We start from the raw sequence: 18,275 nt of genomic DNA, 5'->3' as shown, positions 1-18,275 counted from the left end.
ATCAATAGAGCCTGAAATGTGGAGGTTTTCAGCTTGAAACGCCTGGGAGCGCTGCACGACGTCTCGCTCCGTGGGAAGTCCTTAAAGCGACAGTATCACCTCAAAATCTCTCATCAGCCGCTAAAATTTTCACCGAAAACCAGCTTAATTTTTCGAACCGTGTCCACTTCGATGTGTCTCACAGGTTTAGAAAAAATTTTGATCAAACAAAGCGCCAGTCTCTCAGCAACTTCTCAGACAAAGGAATTCCGACGAGGGGCTGGACGACTCCTCCCACAAGGAGTGCTCACAGGCGAATGACGTCACCGACAGGCATGGAAAAACTCACGCATGCACACGAGGGTTCAAGCATGTCTGACGTAAAAACATATGAATAAAATCCATATAGTTTTTGAAAAAAATAAAAAGGACCTATACTTTATTGACAGACCTCGTATATATATAAATATATATATATATATATAAATTCTCTCACATCGTCTCTGCTGTTTGCGGACGATGTGGTTCTGTTGGCTTCGTCAAATCAGGACCTTCAGCGTGCACTGGGGCGGTTTGCAGCCAAGTGTGAAGCGTCCGGGATGAAAATCAGCACCTCCAAATCCGAAGCCATGGTTCTCAACCGGAAAAAGGTGCTTTGCCCTCTTCAGGTCAGTGGAGTCTCCTTGCCTCAAGTGGAGGAGTTTAAGTATCTCGGGGTCTTGTTCACAAGTGAGGGACGGATGGAGCGAGAGATCGACAGACGGATCGGTGCAGCATCTGCAGTGATGCGGTCGCTGTATCGGACCGTCGTGGTGAAGAGAGAGCTGAGTAGGGGGGCAAAGCTCTCGATTTACTGATCAATCTACGTTCCGATCCTCACCTATGGTCATGAGATTTGGCTCATGACCGAAAGAACGAGATCGCGAGTACAAGCGGCCGAGATGAGTTTCCTCTGCAGGGTGGCTGGGCGCTCCCTTAGAGATAGGGTGAGGAGCTCGGTCACTCGGGAGGAGCTCGGAGTCGAGCCGCTGCTCCTCCACGTCGAAAGGAGCCAGTTTAGGTGGCTCGGGCATCTTTTCCGGATGCCCCCTGGACGCCTCGCTGGAGAGGTGTTCCGGGCACGTCCCATCGGGAGGAGGCCCCGGGGTAGACCCAGGACACACTGGAGTGACTACATCTCTCGGCTGGCTTGGGAATGCCTTGGGGTTCCCCCGGAGGAGCTGGGGGAGGTGTGTGTGGATCGGGAGGTCTGGGCGGCTTTGCTTGAGCTGCTGCCCCCGCGACCCGACTCCGGATAAAGTGGAAGAAAATGGATGTATATATATATATATATATATATATATTCACTTTCTGCTGCTTATCTAGGTGTGTGTGTGTGAGTGAGTGAGTGAGTGAGTGAGTGAGAGAGAGAGAGAGAGAGAGAGAGAGAGAGGGTTAGTTACTGATTGTGTATAACAATGCAAAACAAATAATACAGTAAGACATTTGTTAAATTGATTAATTTAGATTTTTTTTAAAGGCTTTCAAACAAAGTTTGCTTTTATTTATTTATTTATTTATTTATCTTTTTTTTTAACCTTACAGAAATAAGAGCAGATTTTCACTTGCAAAACGTGCTATGACACTCCTTAATAGGTGGTGGCGGTAACTGAACGTGACCTTGTTTGTAAGCGCCATAACAGAGAGACAGGAAGAAGCTGTTGCGATGGCGTCTGTTTCAGAGTTGAAGAGCGGTAAGAGTTTTGTGTTTTAAAATTATAAACTCAAAAAATTAACGTTGAAAAAGTTCACAGTCAGACTGTTTTACATTCGGGTGTGACACCGTGGAAATATTGTTTCATAAATTTTGTATTTACCGGACAGAGGTGACGCGCTTTCAAAAACCACATCTTCTGAATAACTCTTTTTTTTCTGATGCTTGGAAATAAAATTCAACTTTTCATGTTTAAAGACGAAAAACAGAGAGAATTCGAGGATTAATGAGAATGGTGTTATTGTGCATGTGCATACGATTTAAAACTATAAAACACGGGAAATTGTCATTTTATTTATTTCATGACAGTTGACAGTTTCATGATGATGTCTGTTATTTTTCATTATTTTCACTGTTTAACAATGCAATTTTTGTGTTATTGAAAAATGTTCCAAAATTAGTTTAAAATTTATGATTCATCTTGTGTTGACTGAAGTGTAAAATTTGTTTTCAAACATAGTACAGTGCATGGTACAACGTTTAGCAACATTTGAAATACTTTTATTGCACTCAGAAAGTATACTGGTAGGGTTTTAAACTTGTGATGCATCTGTTCAAAACCTTTTAAATATATATATATATATATATATATATATATATATATATATATATATATACATACACACACACACACACACACTACTTACATAGTAGAGAAGCTAGAATCTTCGACTGGACTGGGTTGCTTGACGCGAGGACGTTTCGCTTCAAATCGCAGAAGCTTCCTCAGCTAAAATTCTTGCTCTGGTAGTCTGACTTCTGTCTTGACTCTTGTAGAGAAGAAATTTTTGGTTGAATAATATAAAGTTTTTGGGGGGGAGCATCGTTTAAATGCAAATTCCCCCTTTCAATAAACTTTACCTGGTTGATGATATATGGCCTTTCGGATTGGAGAATAGAAAAACAGATCTGTTATAACTGAAAGGAGTAGAAAGGAATTGGATCTTTAGGTTAAATTTAACTGATCTATTTGGCCTACATATGAAGGGATAATTATCCAGTAATATTTGATTTACCGTCTTCCCCCTCAATATTTTGAAGTATTATTTGTGCATATGTCACAAATCTCCTAATAAAATGATTGTCTTGTGTGGCTTATTAATTCTGACCTTTGACCAAGGGTACTGAGTTTTTTTGCTTGAAGTGTGTGTTTTTTTCATATCTAACACTTGCCTACTAACAGTAAAACCTTAAGGAACAACTTATGACATGTGAGATTTATGTTTGGGGGATTTGTGACATCATGTATACTTGGGGAGAAGAGGGGTTTTAACTGTATTCTCTTTGAAGTAAAAGGTTATTTAAAAACCACTTCTTTAAATTATTATTGAATCCAATCCGAGCCTACATCTTACTTGGCAGGGGAGGCAATTTATTTATTTATTTAATTTTATTGTATTTATTTATCTATTATTTTATTTTTTTTAATTTTGGGAGTTTCTGTCCCTGGGGAAGACTATTACCGCATGTGCCAGTGCCTATCACCATGTCAAAGACATGGTGATAATTCTGTTCCTAACCTAACCCTAATCCTAATCCTTCTTCTCTACAAGAGTCAAGACAGAAGTCAGACTACCACAGCAAGAATTTTAGCTGAGGAAGCTTCTGCGATTTGAAGCGAAACATCCTCGCATCAAGCAACCCAGTCCAGTCGAAGATTCAAGCTTCTTTACTATGGAAACCACCTGAACAACTGAGAGCCTACACAGAAACACTGCTTACATGTTACAAACTGAATGTAGTGTTATGTTCCTATAAATTATATCATGATTTAAAAACATTTTAATCGCATGAATGACAAATTGGAAGGTGGTTTGGAACATATATTTAAGTTTATTTTAAGTTTAAAGGTTTTTTTAATGGTGTTTGGCATCTGTTAGGGAAGTAAGCTAACAATACAGATTTAAAAATGTCACAAGCAGACCCAGTACTGTGGTCAGAAGAACAGCAGCAAAAATGGCAATTTCAGCTCTTGAAATCAACAAAAGGTTCCCAGTTCATGGTGTCAGATTTGATTTATTTTTATTTTTGCATCTTCAGTAGATTATGGGCTCAATATTAAAAATCCTATATATTAGGATTTTGATCAAAATAGTTTTACTTTCAGAATGGTCTGAAAAAAGGGGTGTGGCACTTTTTGGTTCAAGTTTTCTGTATTTTCTATACCCATTTACTGTAATTAAGGGTCACGGGAGGGCTGGAGCCTATCCCAGCAGTCGTAGTGCAGGAGGCAGGTTACACTTTGGACAGGACGACAGTCAAACACATTCACACCTGCACACACTCCTATGGTCAATTTAACGTTTCCAATTCACCTAACCTGCTTGTTTTTGGGTGTGGGAGGAAGCCAGAGCACCCGGAGGGAACCCACACAAACACAGGGAGACCATGCCAACTCCACACAGTAAGGGCAGGAGGTGATCCCACGACTTGCTGTGAGGCATTAGTGCTAACCACTGATCCACTGTCCCACACCTTAGTGCAAATTGCCTTTTCTTTTTCTTTTTCTTTTTTTTTTTTTTTTTGGCCAACTTTGAAAAACCATATCTCTAAACGTATAATGCCTTGACCCCCCCCCCCCCCCCCCCCCAACAGTACCTATTGTCCATTTTAAGCACCGTAATGTTTCATAAATTGATGGATGTTTCAGCAACGGATGTTTTTTTGTTTTTTTTGTTAAACCAAAAATCTGTTTTCCTAGCCTTCTACTGAACATACTTAGCCTCTATTATAATATAAGGAATGTGGTTTTTGAAAATATTCTGAGATTAAATCATTTTAATGCAGAAATATGTATCCTGAAAGATTTCTAATATGGAGAAAATTTTCCTCAAATTTGGTCCCCCCCCCAAAAAAAAAGTCCTTTTTGGTGCCCTTAAGGGTCAGGAAGATGGGGATTAATTTGGATGAAAATTTGGATTTTATTGGGTCTTGATGTCATGTACCTGTGGGCAAAAAAATCACTTGATGTGGACCAAAAAGTGCCACGACCCCTTTTTCAGACTCTTCTGGAAGGAAACTGATAAACCTAATATTTTTGGGTATTTCATATTGGGCCCATAATCTACAAACTATGTGAAAATAAAGCAAATCTGCGACTTTGGAAGCATCTTTTGGGTACCTTATAAACTCAAATGCAACAACTTAAGTTGTGACCGAGCATCTGTCTGCTGGTAGTGACTGAAGCTCATGTTTAAGATAGTCATAATCCAGACAGATACTATATGGCTCAAAACTTAAAAGTGGTGTATAGTTATGCACATATTTTGGAATAACTTGAATGTGTTCATAACAGCCACACAGGTGGATGCTGACCATATATCCCCTGTCTCGGGGGGGGGGGGGGGGGGAGTGTAATAAATACTCTCATCTTGTAACTCACAAAATTAAAAGGTCACATGATGAGGGCAAAGTGATTAAAATTTGATGAACCAGTACAATCCAAAAACATGTTTTTAAAATGGCGTAGAGCTGTTTGCCACCTGCTGGACAAGTCTGGGATTATCACAGAGACTCATTTGAAAACGTGCATGCATAAAGAAAATTAGGAGCAGGTGTGGTTGAAGTTACATGAAGTTTGAAATGAACTTGTTTGTCAATTTCTGTCATTAAGGCCCCATTAAAAAAAAAAAAAAAAACAATTTATTATCATTGACATCAGAAAAAGTGATGAGAGAGAGAGTGGATTTTTATATAACAAGAGAATGATTTTCTTCAAGGAAGATGTGAAATTTTGGCTACATTTTGCCAGAAGGCACATAAATAGAATGTGTCAGCTTCCCTGAGTTAAAACTCACCTTGTAGACGTTGTACTTAGCGCCTGAGCGACCTCCATTGTCAGGCGGTAAGTTACAGGCTCGCCCCGGTAAACTTTGGCCGTCTTAGGCCAAAGCGTACTCACCACCTAGTGCACATGCTAGTTCTCGCACAAGTTGTACCGCCGTCAAAAAAAAAAAAAAATTGATGTGGGCCCAATTTCAGCATGCGGGTGGGGATGAAAAACTAATGATTTTTGTTTGTTTTTTATGGGACAAAGTGTTGGTGTAGTTTTTTTCTGAATGATCAAAAATCTAAAAATAGCTCATTCACAGTGATATCAAAGAGAGGAAGGTGAAGGAACATTCTGGTGTTTTTATTTATTTGTAAGCTCAATATCCATCCATTTTCTATACCCACTTACACAAATTAAGGGTCACAGGGGGCTGGAGCCTATCCCAGCAGTCACAGGACATGAGGGGGAGTTCACCCTGGACACGACGCCTTTCTGTCTCAGGACCATAAGCTCAACAGTGAATCAATAATGAAAAGGTTTGAAGGTAACTTTTGTGTCAATGACTAATGTTTCGTCGCTCTTCTTCAAACGTTTTAGCGGTGAAGGAGACGCTGGAGTCCCGTGGCGTGCTGGGACAGTTAAAAGCTCGTATGCGGGCAGAAGTGTTCAGCGCCATGAATGACCAGCATGAACCTCGTCCGCCGCTGTCCCACGAAAACCTGCTGATCAATGAGCTCATCCGAGAGTACCTGGAATTCAACAAGTACAGGTACACGGCGTCAGTGCTGACAGCGGGTGAGTCACAACATGATGACTGTGTTCCCGTCGTTATGTAACATAGACAGCATGTTTTCATGCATTGATGAAACATCCTGACATTTGCTGTGGTGATTGTCAGAATATAGCCAAATTCATTTTTTTTTTTTTAAGGGCTGCAGTTCAACTTGGTGTGTTTATGATTTTATGGAAACTTGGACACTAATTCAGATTTTTTTTTTTTTAGTCTTTTTAAGACAGTAGATTATAATAATTCTTTATTTCTTGCTGCACAGTTGTTAAAGTATTCTGGGTGTTTCTGAGCAGCCAGAATCTTTCACTTGTTTATGTTGAGTGATTAAATGAAGTTTGTTTTTCTTATTTTCATTACTCATTGCACATTTTCTGCTGGAGCACATTTTCCTTTTTATTTCAACATCTGATTTCAGCAGCTGTTTTATTGTGGTGTGTGTTATATGTCATTTTTGAAGCTCAGCATTGCTTATTTTTACAGAGTCAGGACAACCTGAGGTTCCCCTGGACAGACAGTTCCTGGCAAACGAGCTGAAAGTAATTGAGGACGCAAGTTCCAAGTCCGTGTAAGTGTTTACAACAGACGCCAGTGAGCCGACACCGTGAGCTACTGTTTACTCAGCTCTGTTACAGACGGGGTAGAACTGTGTGTACCCATGAGACTATGGAGACCTGGATTTGGTTCTTAAACCTTCCCACTCAGCTCTCTTTATTACCTCACATGCCAGGGAGTCAGCTGTGTGTGCATGTATGCCAGTACAGCTAGAGATCATTTGAAGTTCAAATCCATCATAATCAAATGGTTTGAGCAAACTGATGACATCACAAAAACATCATGAAATGACATCACAGTTGTTGTGGGGAGGGGGAACAAGACTTTTCACAATCTCTCCACAGACGGTGGGACTAGAAATGTGATCCAAAGCTTAGATAGATCAGCTAATCATTTATTATGTGCTATGAGTGACATCATGACGGCATCATAGTCAAGTGGTTAAAGCGTTGGGCTTGTGACCACAGGATCCTTGGTTCAGATCCCCATCAGACTAGAAAATCACTCAGGGCCCTTGGGCAAGGTCTTTAATCCCTAAATTACTGCCGATGTGTAGTGAGCGTCTTGTATGGCAGCACTTTGATTTGAATGGGTGATTGTGAGGCATCACTGTAAAGCTTTATAACAATGCAGTTCATTTAGATTAAACAGGCCTGGCATATTGTCTGGATAAGACCATTCCTGTCAAGTCTCGAAATTACCATTACATTATTATTATTATGTGCGTGTGCAGGGTGTCGTCCTGCCGATGCCTTTCATTTTTCACAGTTTTAGTTCAAAAATGTTTAATGCTTTGCAACCCCAATTCCAATGAAGTTGGGACGTTGTGTAAAATGTAAATAAAAACAGAATACAATGATTTTCAAATCCTCTTCAACCTAAATTCAATTGAATACACCACAAAGACAAGATATTTAATGTTCAAACTGATAAACTTTATTGTTTTTGTGCAAATATTTGCTCATTTTGAAATGGATGTCTGCAGCACGTTTCAGAAAAGCTGGGACAGTGGTATGTTTACCACTGTGTTACATCACCTTTCCTTCTAGCAACACTCAATGGGCCTCATGTATCAACGTTGCGTACGGCGATATTTGAGCGTATATGGGGTGTACGCCAAAATGGCTGCGCTACTTGGCATTTATCAATGTGGTCGTTGGCATACGGTGCGCTGAAAATATACACCAGGTCGAGAGGTGGTGTAAATTATACACCAAAATGAACCAGCACTGGAATCCACATAAAAATGAAAATGATCAACATGATGAACAGTGCCATTATACAGATCAGTGCATATGTTACATAAATAACACTTTCTTGATTATACCACATAATAATTAATACAAATCCCGCTTTTGCGGGATTGTTGGTCTATGGAGCACGAGCCGTGGCCACAGCGCTGACCGCAAAGAAAGCGCTGCTCGCCTTTTTCTCCAGAGCCTGGAGCCAGAGCAGCGCTGAGCTTAACTTTATGTGGTGTGACCGTTTTAGACAATGGAATTGATAATTACAACTGTAGTGTTGTCATTCCCTTCGCCCGTGTTGCAATCAGGTTTTGTCTTCTCCATTCGTTTGTTACAATAAAATAAATAAATAAAATTTAAAAATAAAGAAATCTGAAAAATTAGGCGTGTCTTATTAATTGAGCGAGCAAATATCCACGTCAAGAATTATTGACATGTGAAAAGAGAATACAGTGGTCCCTCGCTATAACGCCGTTCACTTTTCGCAGCCTCGCAGTTTCGCGGATTTTTTTAGTCCAATTTTGCATGCTTTTTTTTTTACAGTGCATTGGAGTCTGCGTGTATGTTTATAAGAATCTTCTCGCCCAGAAGAAAAAAAGAGCGCCAACAACTACTCATAACTGTGTTTGTTACTCGGAAACAGACACCTGCAGTGAGGTTTGACTCAGTGGAAAAAGGCGCGGCGTCAGGACGAAGAGGCGCGATCAGAGGAACTGTGAAATACTGGTCAGTCACTATTAATAATTTCTTATGTGTCCAACCTCATATGTTGATCGTTAAAATTAAATTCGTTAGTTCTAAAAGCCATCATAATTATTTATAGGAAAACGTTCTATTTTTATTTCTCAAACAAATGTTTGGGCCTGAAAACAGGTTGGTCTTATTTCTCTACAAACTTTGAACTTTGAGAGTGTTTACACACGAGAGAAAAGTGAGAAAATGTTCATGCCTGATTGAGTAAAGTGTATAAAGTGTGTAGTGAGGGGTTTTACAGCCTTAAAACATCTATAATAATTGTAAAAAATAACGCTGACTAGCTACTTCGCGGATTTCGCTTATCGCAGGCTATTTTTAGAACGTAACTCCGGCGATAAACGAGGGACCACTGTAACACTTTTTTGATTATACTACAAAACAATTAATACGACGGCCACTTTTGATGCTCTATTGGCAGGCATCGTGATTGGTGGAGTTCTTTTTCTTTGCCGTCTTCCTGGCTTCCATGTCGTAAAATGAGGGTGTGTCTGAAGCGGAGTCTGCATATTTATGGCCATGTTCATTATAATTACGATTGTTTTCACCCGTCGCATTTATCAAGGTCACGTCAGGCGTACGCCGGAAATAGGCAGGTGCACACTGCTTCATACATGTCACGGCAACTTTGGTGTACTTCAAATTTACACCGTAAATTTACGCCACAAGTGCGCAACATTGATACATGAGGCCCAGTAAGAGTTTCCATTCCATTTCAAAATTAGCAAATATTTGCACAAAAACAATAAAGTTTATCAGTTTGAACATTAAATATCTTGTCTTTGTGGTGTATTCAATTGAATTTAGGTTGAAGAGGATTTGAAAATCATTGTATTCTGTTTTTATTTACATTTTACACAACGTCCCAACTTCATTGGAATTGGGGTTGTAATAGAAAGCTCAAATAAGGCACAATAAAAACAAGAATGGTGCACAGACTGTGTTTATCTCTGTAGTCAGGATGTTCCAGAGATTAGTGCGCCTCACTGTGACGCTCAAATGCCTTTAGTTTGTAAACTGGACATCACAACAGCAAGCAGGGACTCTGATCTGAGGCTGAACAGGGGCTCATACGGGATAAAAGCTCTAACATCCAACTCTGAGCCAGTTCTGGTTTTACTTTAAAAGTTTTCAGTAACATTTTAAAATCAGTTAGGGATGTGAGGACCGGAAACTGATCCGAGGTGTGAGTTGGCCATGTTGTTGGACTGATTTACATCGGCTTTATCTTGTTAAACTCAACGCGTAATTTGTCTTTTCCATGAAGTCAGAGCTTTGTGTCTCTTTGCAGGCCTCTTCTGTATGGCTTGGTGTCCCACTTCTTGAGCATCAGTGATGATGGAGGGAAAGTGTTTCTGCGGGGTGCCGGAGCTTTGTCTGCAGCTGGACCTGATGCCTGAATGTAAATGCTGCACACTTTGTATGAGAGTTAGATGAGTTTGTTTGTTTGTTTGTTGTGTTTCAGCACAGTTGACATTCCAGACAGTGCAGCGCCTTGATCCCTGCCGCATCACAGATTTTATCCTGTTCGTCAGATCGGTCCAAACTGGTTGCTGTGGCAACATATTCGTGCTGAAAACAGTTTCCAGCTGGACATTTCGTCATGTTTAGGAACAGATGGGATTGTACGGTGGATGTGAATGACTTTAAATCTACAGTCACGCACAGTAGCCAGAATGATGACCTGACTCATGAGGAGAGATTTCCTCCCAATAAAACAAGACGACTCAGAAACCAAGTTAGATGTGCAGGTTTCTGTATGTACACTGTAAAATGCTGTGAGTAAATGAATACTGGTGATAAGTGCCAAATACCACATGATTAAATTCTGAAAGACAGTAACTGTAACGGAAATACACCAAATGGGATGTTACTCGCACAGAATAGTCGTATGTCACAGGCATGATGGAAATTAGGAGCAGGTACTCATTTTATCACCATATACAGTAGTGTTCAGAATAATAGTAGTGCTATGTGACTAAAAAGATTAATCCAGGTTTTGAGTATATTTCTTATTGTTACATGGGAAACAAGGTACCAGTAGATTCTCACAAATCCAACAAGACCAAGCATTCATGATATGCACACTCTTAAGGCTATGAAATTGGGCTATTAGTAAAACAAAAAAAGTAGAAAAGGGGGGTGTTCACAATAATAGTAGCGTCTGCTGTTGACGCTGCAAACTCAAAACTGTTATGTTCAAACTGCTTTTTAGCAATCCTGTGAATCACTAAACTAGTATTTAGTTGTATAACCACAGTTTTTCATGATTTCTTCACATCTGTGAGGCATTAATTTTGTTGGTTTGGAACCAGATTTTGCTGGTTTACTAGTGTGCTTGGGGTCATTGTCTTGTTGAAACACCCATTTCAAGGGCATGACCTCTTCAGCATAAGGCAACATGACCCTCTTCAGTATTTGACATATCCAAACTGATCCATGATACCTGGTATGTGATATATAGGCCCAACACCATAGCAGGAGAAACATGCCCATATCATGATGCTTGCACCACCATGCTTCACTGTCTTCACTGTGAACTGTGGCTTGAATTCAGAGCTTGGGGGTCGTCTCACAAACTGTCTGTGGCCCTTGGACCCAAAAAGAACAATTTTACTCTCATCAGTCCACAAAATATTCCTCCATTTCTCTTTAGGCCAGCTGATGTGTTCTTGGCAAATTGTAACCTCTTCTGCACGTCTTTTATTTAACAGAGGGACTTTGCGGGGGATTCTTGTAATAAATTAGCTTCACACAGGTGTCTTCTAACTGTCACAGCACTTACAGGTAACTCCAGACTGTCTTTGATCATCCTGGAGCTGATCAATGGGTGAAGCCTTTTGCCATTCTGTTATTCTTCTATCCATTTTGATGGTTGTTTTCCCCGTTTTCTTCCACGCGTCTGTTTTGTTTTGGTTTTTTTTGTCCATTTTAAAAGCATTGGAGATCATTGTAGATGAACAGCCTATAATTTTTTGCACCTGCGTATAAGTTTTCCCCTCTCCAATCAACTTTTTAATCAAACTACGCTGTTCTTCTGAACAATGTCTTGAACGTCCCATTTTCCTCAGGCTTTCAAAGAGAAAAGCATGTTCAACAGGTGCTGGCTTCATCCTTAAATAGGGGACACCTGATTCACACCTGTTTGTTCCACAAAATTGACGAACTCACTGACTGAATGCCACACTACTATTATTGGAACACCCCTTTTCTACTTTTTTTTTTTACTAATAGCCCAATTTCATAGCCTTAAGAGTGTGCATATCATGAATGCTTGCTCTTGTTGGATTTGTGAGAATCTACTGAATCTACTGGTACCTTGTTTCCCATGTAACAATAAGAAATATACTCAAAACCTGGATTAATCTTTTTAGTCACATAGCACTACTATTAGTCTGAACACTACTGTATGTAGTTGAAGTTACATATAGCTTGAAATTAAATTGTCAGTTTCTTTCATTTCTTTGTTTCTTTCTTCTTCAGTTTCTGTCATTGATTTGGCACAGGTTTTACAATGGATGCCCTTTCTGACGCAACTCCACATTACATGGAGAAATGTGGCAGGGGTGGGATTTGAACCGGTGACCTGCACTGAAACCAAGCACACTAACCATTTGACCACCACTGCTGCCTGTTTATGGTTATGTTACTTTAAAATAGTTTGTGCGTTGACTTTCAGTCAAATCGAGGTCACGTTTGGAGGATTCAGTGTTAACTTTGACCCCTAGCTCAGACAGCTGGTGTCGTCATTACCTTCAAGAGTTTAAGTTTTGTAAAAGTTGATACTTGGTGTTTCTCTTTTAGTTGTAAAAAAAAAAAAATGAATATTTTCTATTTCTGAAGTAGTGTGGTGGGAATTATTGTGATGGTGCTGTTTAACAGGTTGGCCACATGGTGGCAGCTTGAGCAAATATAAACAGAAATGGGTGTAATTTTCCTCATTAGAAAAAATGTCCCTGAAACTTTCTGATAGAGTTGCGATCTCAAACACTTGGGACAGAACATGAGCTCGTTACATCTCACATTGTATGTGAACCAAAGTGGAATTCCTACGAAACATTCAAGATGATCTTTGACATCATTCATTAAAAGCTTAAAGTGTAAATGGCAAATATGGCGCAAAGGAGGAATAATTAGCCGTCAAATCACGTTCACTTCCTTTCTTGTGAATATTTCAGTTTTTAGGCACCAGTTATCTTCTGTGTAGCTCATAAAAGGTATGAATAATTCCTCAAAACTTAAAAAAAAAACACTTATGAAACTTTAGTCTAATTACAATTTAAAGAACGGTTTAAAATCAGTTTGAGAAAAACTATTATGCTTAAAACTTTAAATGTTTCATTCTTAATAATGACTCTCTTTACAAAAAAAATTGTATGTTCAGTTTGTGAACAGCCTCCAGACAACCCAAGAGACAGTGACTTCAAGTGTTTGTTTGTTTTTTTAATCCTGCTGGATTTCTCCAAAGAAAAGTAGCTATAAAGGTGATGTTAGTGGTGTTTTGCATTGTTTTATAGTTTCAGTCACATTATAGAAATTATTCACTTTGAGGGTAAAAAGCATGAATTATTTTCTCGACGCTTCTACTGTAATCTGATGATTTCATGTCACTTTCATGCATTGTACTTCTGTCTGTACCCCTTCATGTCTGCAGTTTAGGATTAGGTGATATGTCCTTATGACACCACAAAGTCTAATAAAACAACAGGAGAGAATCTCAGGTTTCATCCTGCTGTTTCTACACATCATTAAAATTAAATGTTACCTTCAAAAAATGCCCACTAATAACAAAATGTAACAAAGAAACCACTGAGCTGCTCTGACAGACTGTAGCTGGAACAAACAGACTTTGTGCGTCTCACTTCCTCTCTCCATTTAAGGGAACTGGACATTCTTATGTCACATGACTTTAAGCGCTCAGTTTCTGGATCTGATTATCTCTGGAGCCGGCCCGGTATTCCTCAGCTCGATACCGATTAACACTTCTTTCATCGCTGACGTAAATAAAACTACTAAAGGGAAAAGAGGTTCTATTGTTTTTTAACTGGTGGTTTGATGAAACAAGCGGCTATAAAAATGACATTTTAAGTGTAATCTCTAGAAAAATATAATGTACGCCTGACATGTTGCTTTTCTCTCTTTTAAAAACATTTAGTGGAAAAAAGTGACGGCGAGCCTCGTTTAGAACACTGCACTGTAAAGTTAGAGTTCAGAGCTCTGATTGGCTGAGGTCCAGTTCAGAGTTTATTGGCAGTAGATATGAGCGTTCTCTTGACAATGGCTATATAAGCAGATAGTTGAACTACTGATTGTTCGGTTGGCAGTGCGCCCGGGACAGGTAGCATTTCTCTGCTGTATAAATGAGTTGTAACAGTGACAGCTGTATACACAGAATTGAATGCAGCTGACTTTGAATGCACCGGAGGGCGGCGATGTTTGCCCTGAGCTCAAATTAGAATGCATTTGCATTCCTCGGGAGTCGAACATATCCATAAACATAATGTCTTTGGAACAGGCGGCCATCTATGGCAATGACTGTGAAGAATGGCATTAAACCTACATAAAAGATCACGTTATGGTCCAGGTTCTGTTCATTGACTCGGTTGAGTCTGAAGTACCTGGATTGTTTCAGGTGAATAATAGAGGGCGATGGGTTCCCCCCCCCCGGAGACTCATTAAGTTCTTCATTACCCATGTGGGTCCTTTTTGTCCTTGTGGTGATGTGACTGATTTTTATTGGAAGGATTTAAATGATTTTTAAGTACGCCCGATATGGGCCCTGAGGCCGGTTGTTGCTGGTGCTTATGTTGAGATTCAATAACAGGAAGTGGATGAGAGTCTACAACTCATCTGACGCAGGTTACTTCCCAGCCAAGGCCAGTACCCTTGTATAGCTGGGTGTTCAGCGACACAACACAAACAGGTGGCATGAGTAGGATTGGAACCCAAGTCTATAGATTGGTAGGCAGCTGAGCTACCTGCTCTAAATTTAAAGGATTTGAAAGAGGTGTAAAAGACGCCAACTTTGTCGACCTGGACAACTCTTCCCACAGTGACATGAAGCTTGATAAGTATCGCAGGTCTTTGTCTTCCTTCCTGTCTAAAATGTGTCCATTTTGTGTTCCACGTCACTTTTGTGTCTGAATAAATGCTAACCTGAACATGTCTGACCTTGCTAGCATGACACCATTCCTGTTTGTTGTAGATCATATTACAGGTGCACTCAAAGGGTCCAGATGGAAACGTGGGTAAATTAAACAGCCACATCATTTATTGGTAACAAATACTAACCGGTCCTCCTGTTCTCCCGTTCTCTGTCACAGTCACAGTGGTTCACTCTCACCACATCCTTCTTTTTGCTTGTTCTCAGTTACATTAACCCGTTATCACGTCACCCAGGATCACTCCTCCTCTCGAGCCGGGGCCTCGCTTCCTGAACTGGTTCCTCCCTCTCACTCCCTGGTTTTGGGCTAATCCTTGTTTCTTGATCAGGCTCTGGGACACTCGGTCTCTGCTGGTCTTCACATTGTGATATGGGCCTTATGCTGTCGTCCAGGCTGTGAAGTACCTTTTTTTTTTGTTGTTGTTTTTTTTTGTCTCTTCAACACTCGTTTGAAGCAAATCTAAATAGCACTTGGCTACATGACAAGTTCACTTTTGTGCTCTTTTGGACCAGCGTCCACAGGAGCCACCAAGATTCATGTGCAGTGCACCATCTGATGGGTTTCTGGGGTAGGGGACCAAATAAAACATTGAGCTTTTATTTATTTTATTTTTTTTTTGACATGGACAATCCTTGGGGGTTCATCTTACTGTGACCAGACAGTGTCTAAGATGAACTTTCTGATGGCGACCCCATGGGCTCTCAAGAGGGGCAAAAATATATATTCACAACTTATCACAGAAAAATGTATCAATAACTTTTCTCTAATTACAAATAAAGATTTTATGGAAGGCTGACGACAAAAAAAAAAGCTCATTGTTCTCATGACCCCCCCACCCCCAGCATATAGAAAAACTTTCTATATGTTTGTATAAAGACTCTTGGGAGGTTGACTACAGGCAAGGAAACTCACTGTTCTTGAATGTCCTGTCCCAAAGACCAAAAATGAATTTGTTGCACACTACTCAGTTTATAGTGGGAAAAGCCGCTCGGTAAGTTTTATCTCGATTCTGCACACTGATCCCTGAATCACTGTCGACCTACACAGAGATTTTCATTGACCTTAAATCATTAATGACGCTGGTTCCACAATGAGTGGGTCAAAATTAATCTTAGTCCAAAGGAATTCGGGTCTTGACCCCTGTTTTGTTTTGTTTTTTTACAACACTAATCATACTAAAAACATCTTACAGCCATGTTTCTGGGTGCTCTGCTCATATTATATATGTTTCCTAAGTCTGGTGTTAAAAATCCCACAGAGCTTCAGATCACTCTGTTATATTGATTTAACAATATCACGTTCAATATATGTTGTAATGAATAGAAAAATGTGTATGAAAATGTGGTTTAAATGAATTCAAAGCTGTGCTGTGGTTGCACCGATTTCTGTAATAAACACAGTTGTCAAAGACGAGTGAAGTATTCAGAGATTTGAGTGAGTAATGATTTTAACATGACAAATGCTGTTTGTTTTTTGTAAATGTAGTCATTACATTGAAAACCAGCTCTTGTGTGCTCGAGCTGACCTCACTCCAGCTGCTGATAATCCATGATCTTCTTCCAGAAAAGGCTGGGGTCAGAGAGGTTTGCACACCTCTGTGCAGTATGTCTGTTTCCCCCAGTTTAATAACTGTAATTTATCCACCTAAAATGAGCTTTGTTTGTTTGGACGTTGTTGTCGCTGCACCATATTTAGTCACTGGAGCTTGGGGTCCCTGTCTGTGCTCAGCTTTGAACGTTAACACAGAAAGCTGTGGGGATTCCACACAGACCCCACCGTCCTTATATGGCACCCTTGAACAACCTCTACGTTCAGGGCAGCGCTGCCTCCTCATCGGCTTCATCCTGCTCGCGCTGTCCCTGTCTCCTTCAAACTCTCGTCCCCGTCCTCAGTGCCACACCACCTACTTGATATTGGCCAGAGGGCCCCAGAGGTCCTGTATGTTGGTCTTTCTGTCATCAGGTTTTACTCACATGCTCGTGCAGTGTTGTGTCTGTCAGGCACGGACCAGCATGCAGTTTGATTTATTGAAACAAACAGAACCATGTCCTTATATAGGAGCTTCCAGTGAGCAGGGACCAGGCTGTTTGTGAAGGTGGAATGCAGAGTGTGTACCGACTGTTTGGATGCTCACATTCGTTATGGGATTTATGGTTTGCGTGCATTCAGGGGGATCTCTGGGGTGGGGTCCCCGTGTCTGGGACAGTTCCTTATGAGGACAGAGAGCAGATTACATAATCTAATAAAATCCCAGAAGGAAGTGTGATTGTAGGATAAATTGCTGTGAGACTGTATCATTGTACATCTTACACGGTGATTGTTTAAAGTACATGCCTTCTAGGGCTGGTCTATGTTTTTACTGTTCTGAAGAGAAACGTGTGGTTTTTAAACTCAAATTGACACATTTCTTCAACATGAACTAAATTAGATTTAAATGCAGACAAAGTTATTCACTGTGATTAGTATAGAATTTATTATTTTACACTGAAAAAAGTTTCTGAATATACTTGATTTAAATGTGTCCAGCATAATAATGAAACATCTAATGTATTTTTTTCTTCTGTATCCAAACTGGATAAGAGGTAAATTGTGTCAAGTGGACACATTCTGATCATGTTGGACTGATGTACATGTTTAAATCAAGTCAATACACAGAACTCTGTCCATAAAACAGTTACTATTATTCATGATACAATCAAACCGTAAACAAGCCCAAACAAACGAGGACATTTTTATATCCGGTGTAAATCAAACAGAAAGAAGACTCCCAGAGTTGCAGAATTAATGTTGACACTGGATGCAGTTTTCACCTGTAAATCCTCATCCTGATGTGTTGAGGACGTTAATCAAAACTCATCACTGAATTGCTGACTAAACCACAAAACTTTACGCAAAAATTGATTCCTTAAAACTTAATTTTTGTGTTCTCGCTCAGTCTAATAAGTTACGGTGGCGAGTTGTCTTTGTACCTCACTGAGAAAGTATCACTCTATCATTACCACTTCCACTGAATGATGTGTATTCTCTTGTAATTTTTTTGTTGTCCTTTTATGTGTTCATAAAAGATATTTGGTGATTAAAGACTTTGCTCAAAGGTGCCTTCCTCTGTGGTCAGGGAATTGAACCTTTCTGCTCCGACCTCATAGTAGGCCACACGTTTCCTTGCAGTGTTAATCTGTCCTGTTGTAGTTTGTCACATTTGGTTTGTTACCATCGTGTTCATTTTCAGGATTATGTACATACGGTTCAGCAGAATTCCTATGAGTCT

At 40.0% G+C, this 18,275-nt stretch overlaps 1 protein-coding gene across 2 annotated transcripts; it reads left to right on the top strand.

Annotated features, from left to right (window-relative positions):
• The first annotated feature begins 1,674 nt into the window (after positions 1 to 1,674).
• On the top strand, positions 1,675 to 16,321 carry cep20 (centrosomal protein 20). 2 transcript variants are annotated; one of them, XM_034187873.1, is made up of 5 exons: positions 1,675 to 1,712; positions 6,102 to 6,299; positions 6,775 to 6,859; positions 10,135 to 10,245; positions 15,049 to 16,321. In XM_034187873.1, exons 1-4 carry the CDS (start codon positions 1,685 to 1,687, stop codon positions 10,241 to 10,243), a joined length of 420 nt encoding a protein of 139 aa, XP_034043764.1. In that variant the 5' UTR covers positions 1,675 to 1,684; the 3' UTR covers positions 10,244 to 10,245; positions 15,049 to 16,321. The 2 variants fall into 2 exon arrangements, with proteins under 2 accessions (XP_034043764.1, XP_034043762.1); XM_034187871.1 differs by lacking the exon at positions 15,049 to 16,321 and having other exon boundaries at positions 10,135 to 10,854.
• The last annotated feature ends 1,954 nt before the right edge of the window (positions 16,322 to 18,275 follow it).

The sequence above is a fragment of the Thalassophryne amazonica genome, chromosome 15 (assembly GCF_902500255.1).
Source record: "Thalassophryne amazonica chromosome 15, fThaAma1.1, whole genome shotgun sequence".
In the NCBI taxonomy this organism is placed as follows: domain Eukaryota; kingdom Metazoa; phylum Chordata; class Actinopteri; order Batrachoidiformes; family Batrachoididae; genus Thalassophryne; species Thalassophryne amazonica.
Note: the sequence above shows the minus strand (reverse complement) of the source record. Positions and strands in the feature narration are given on the sequence as shown.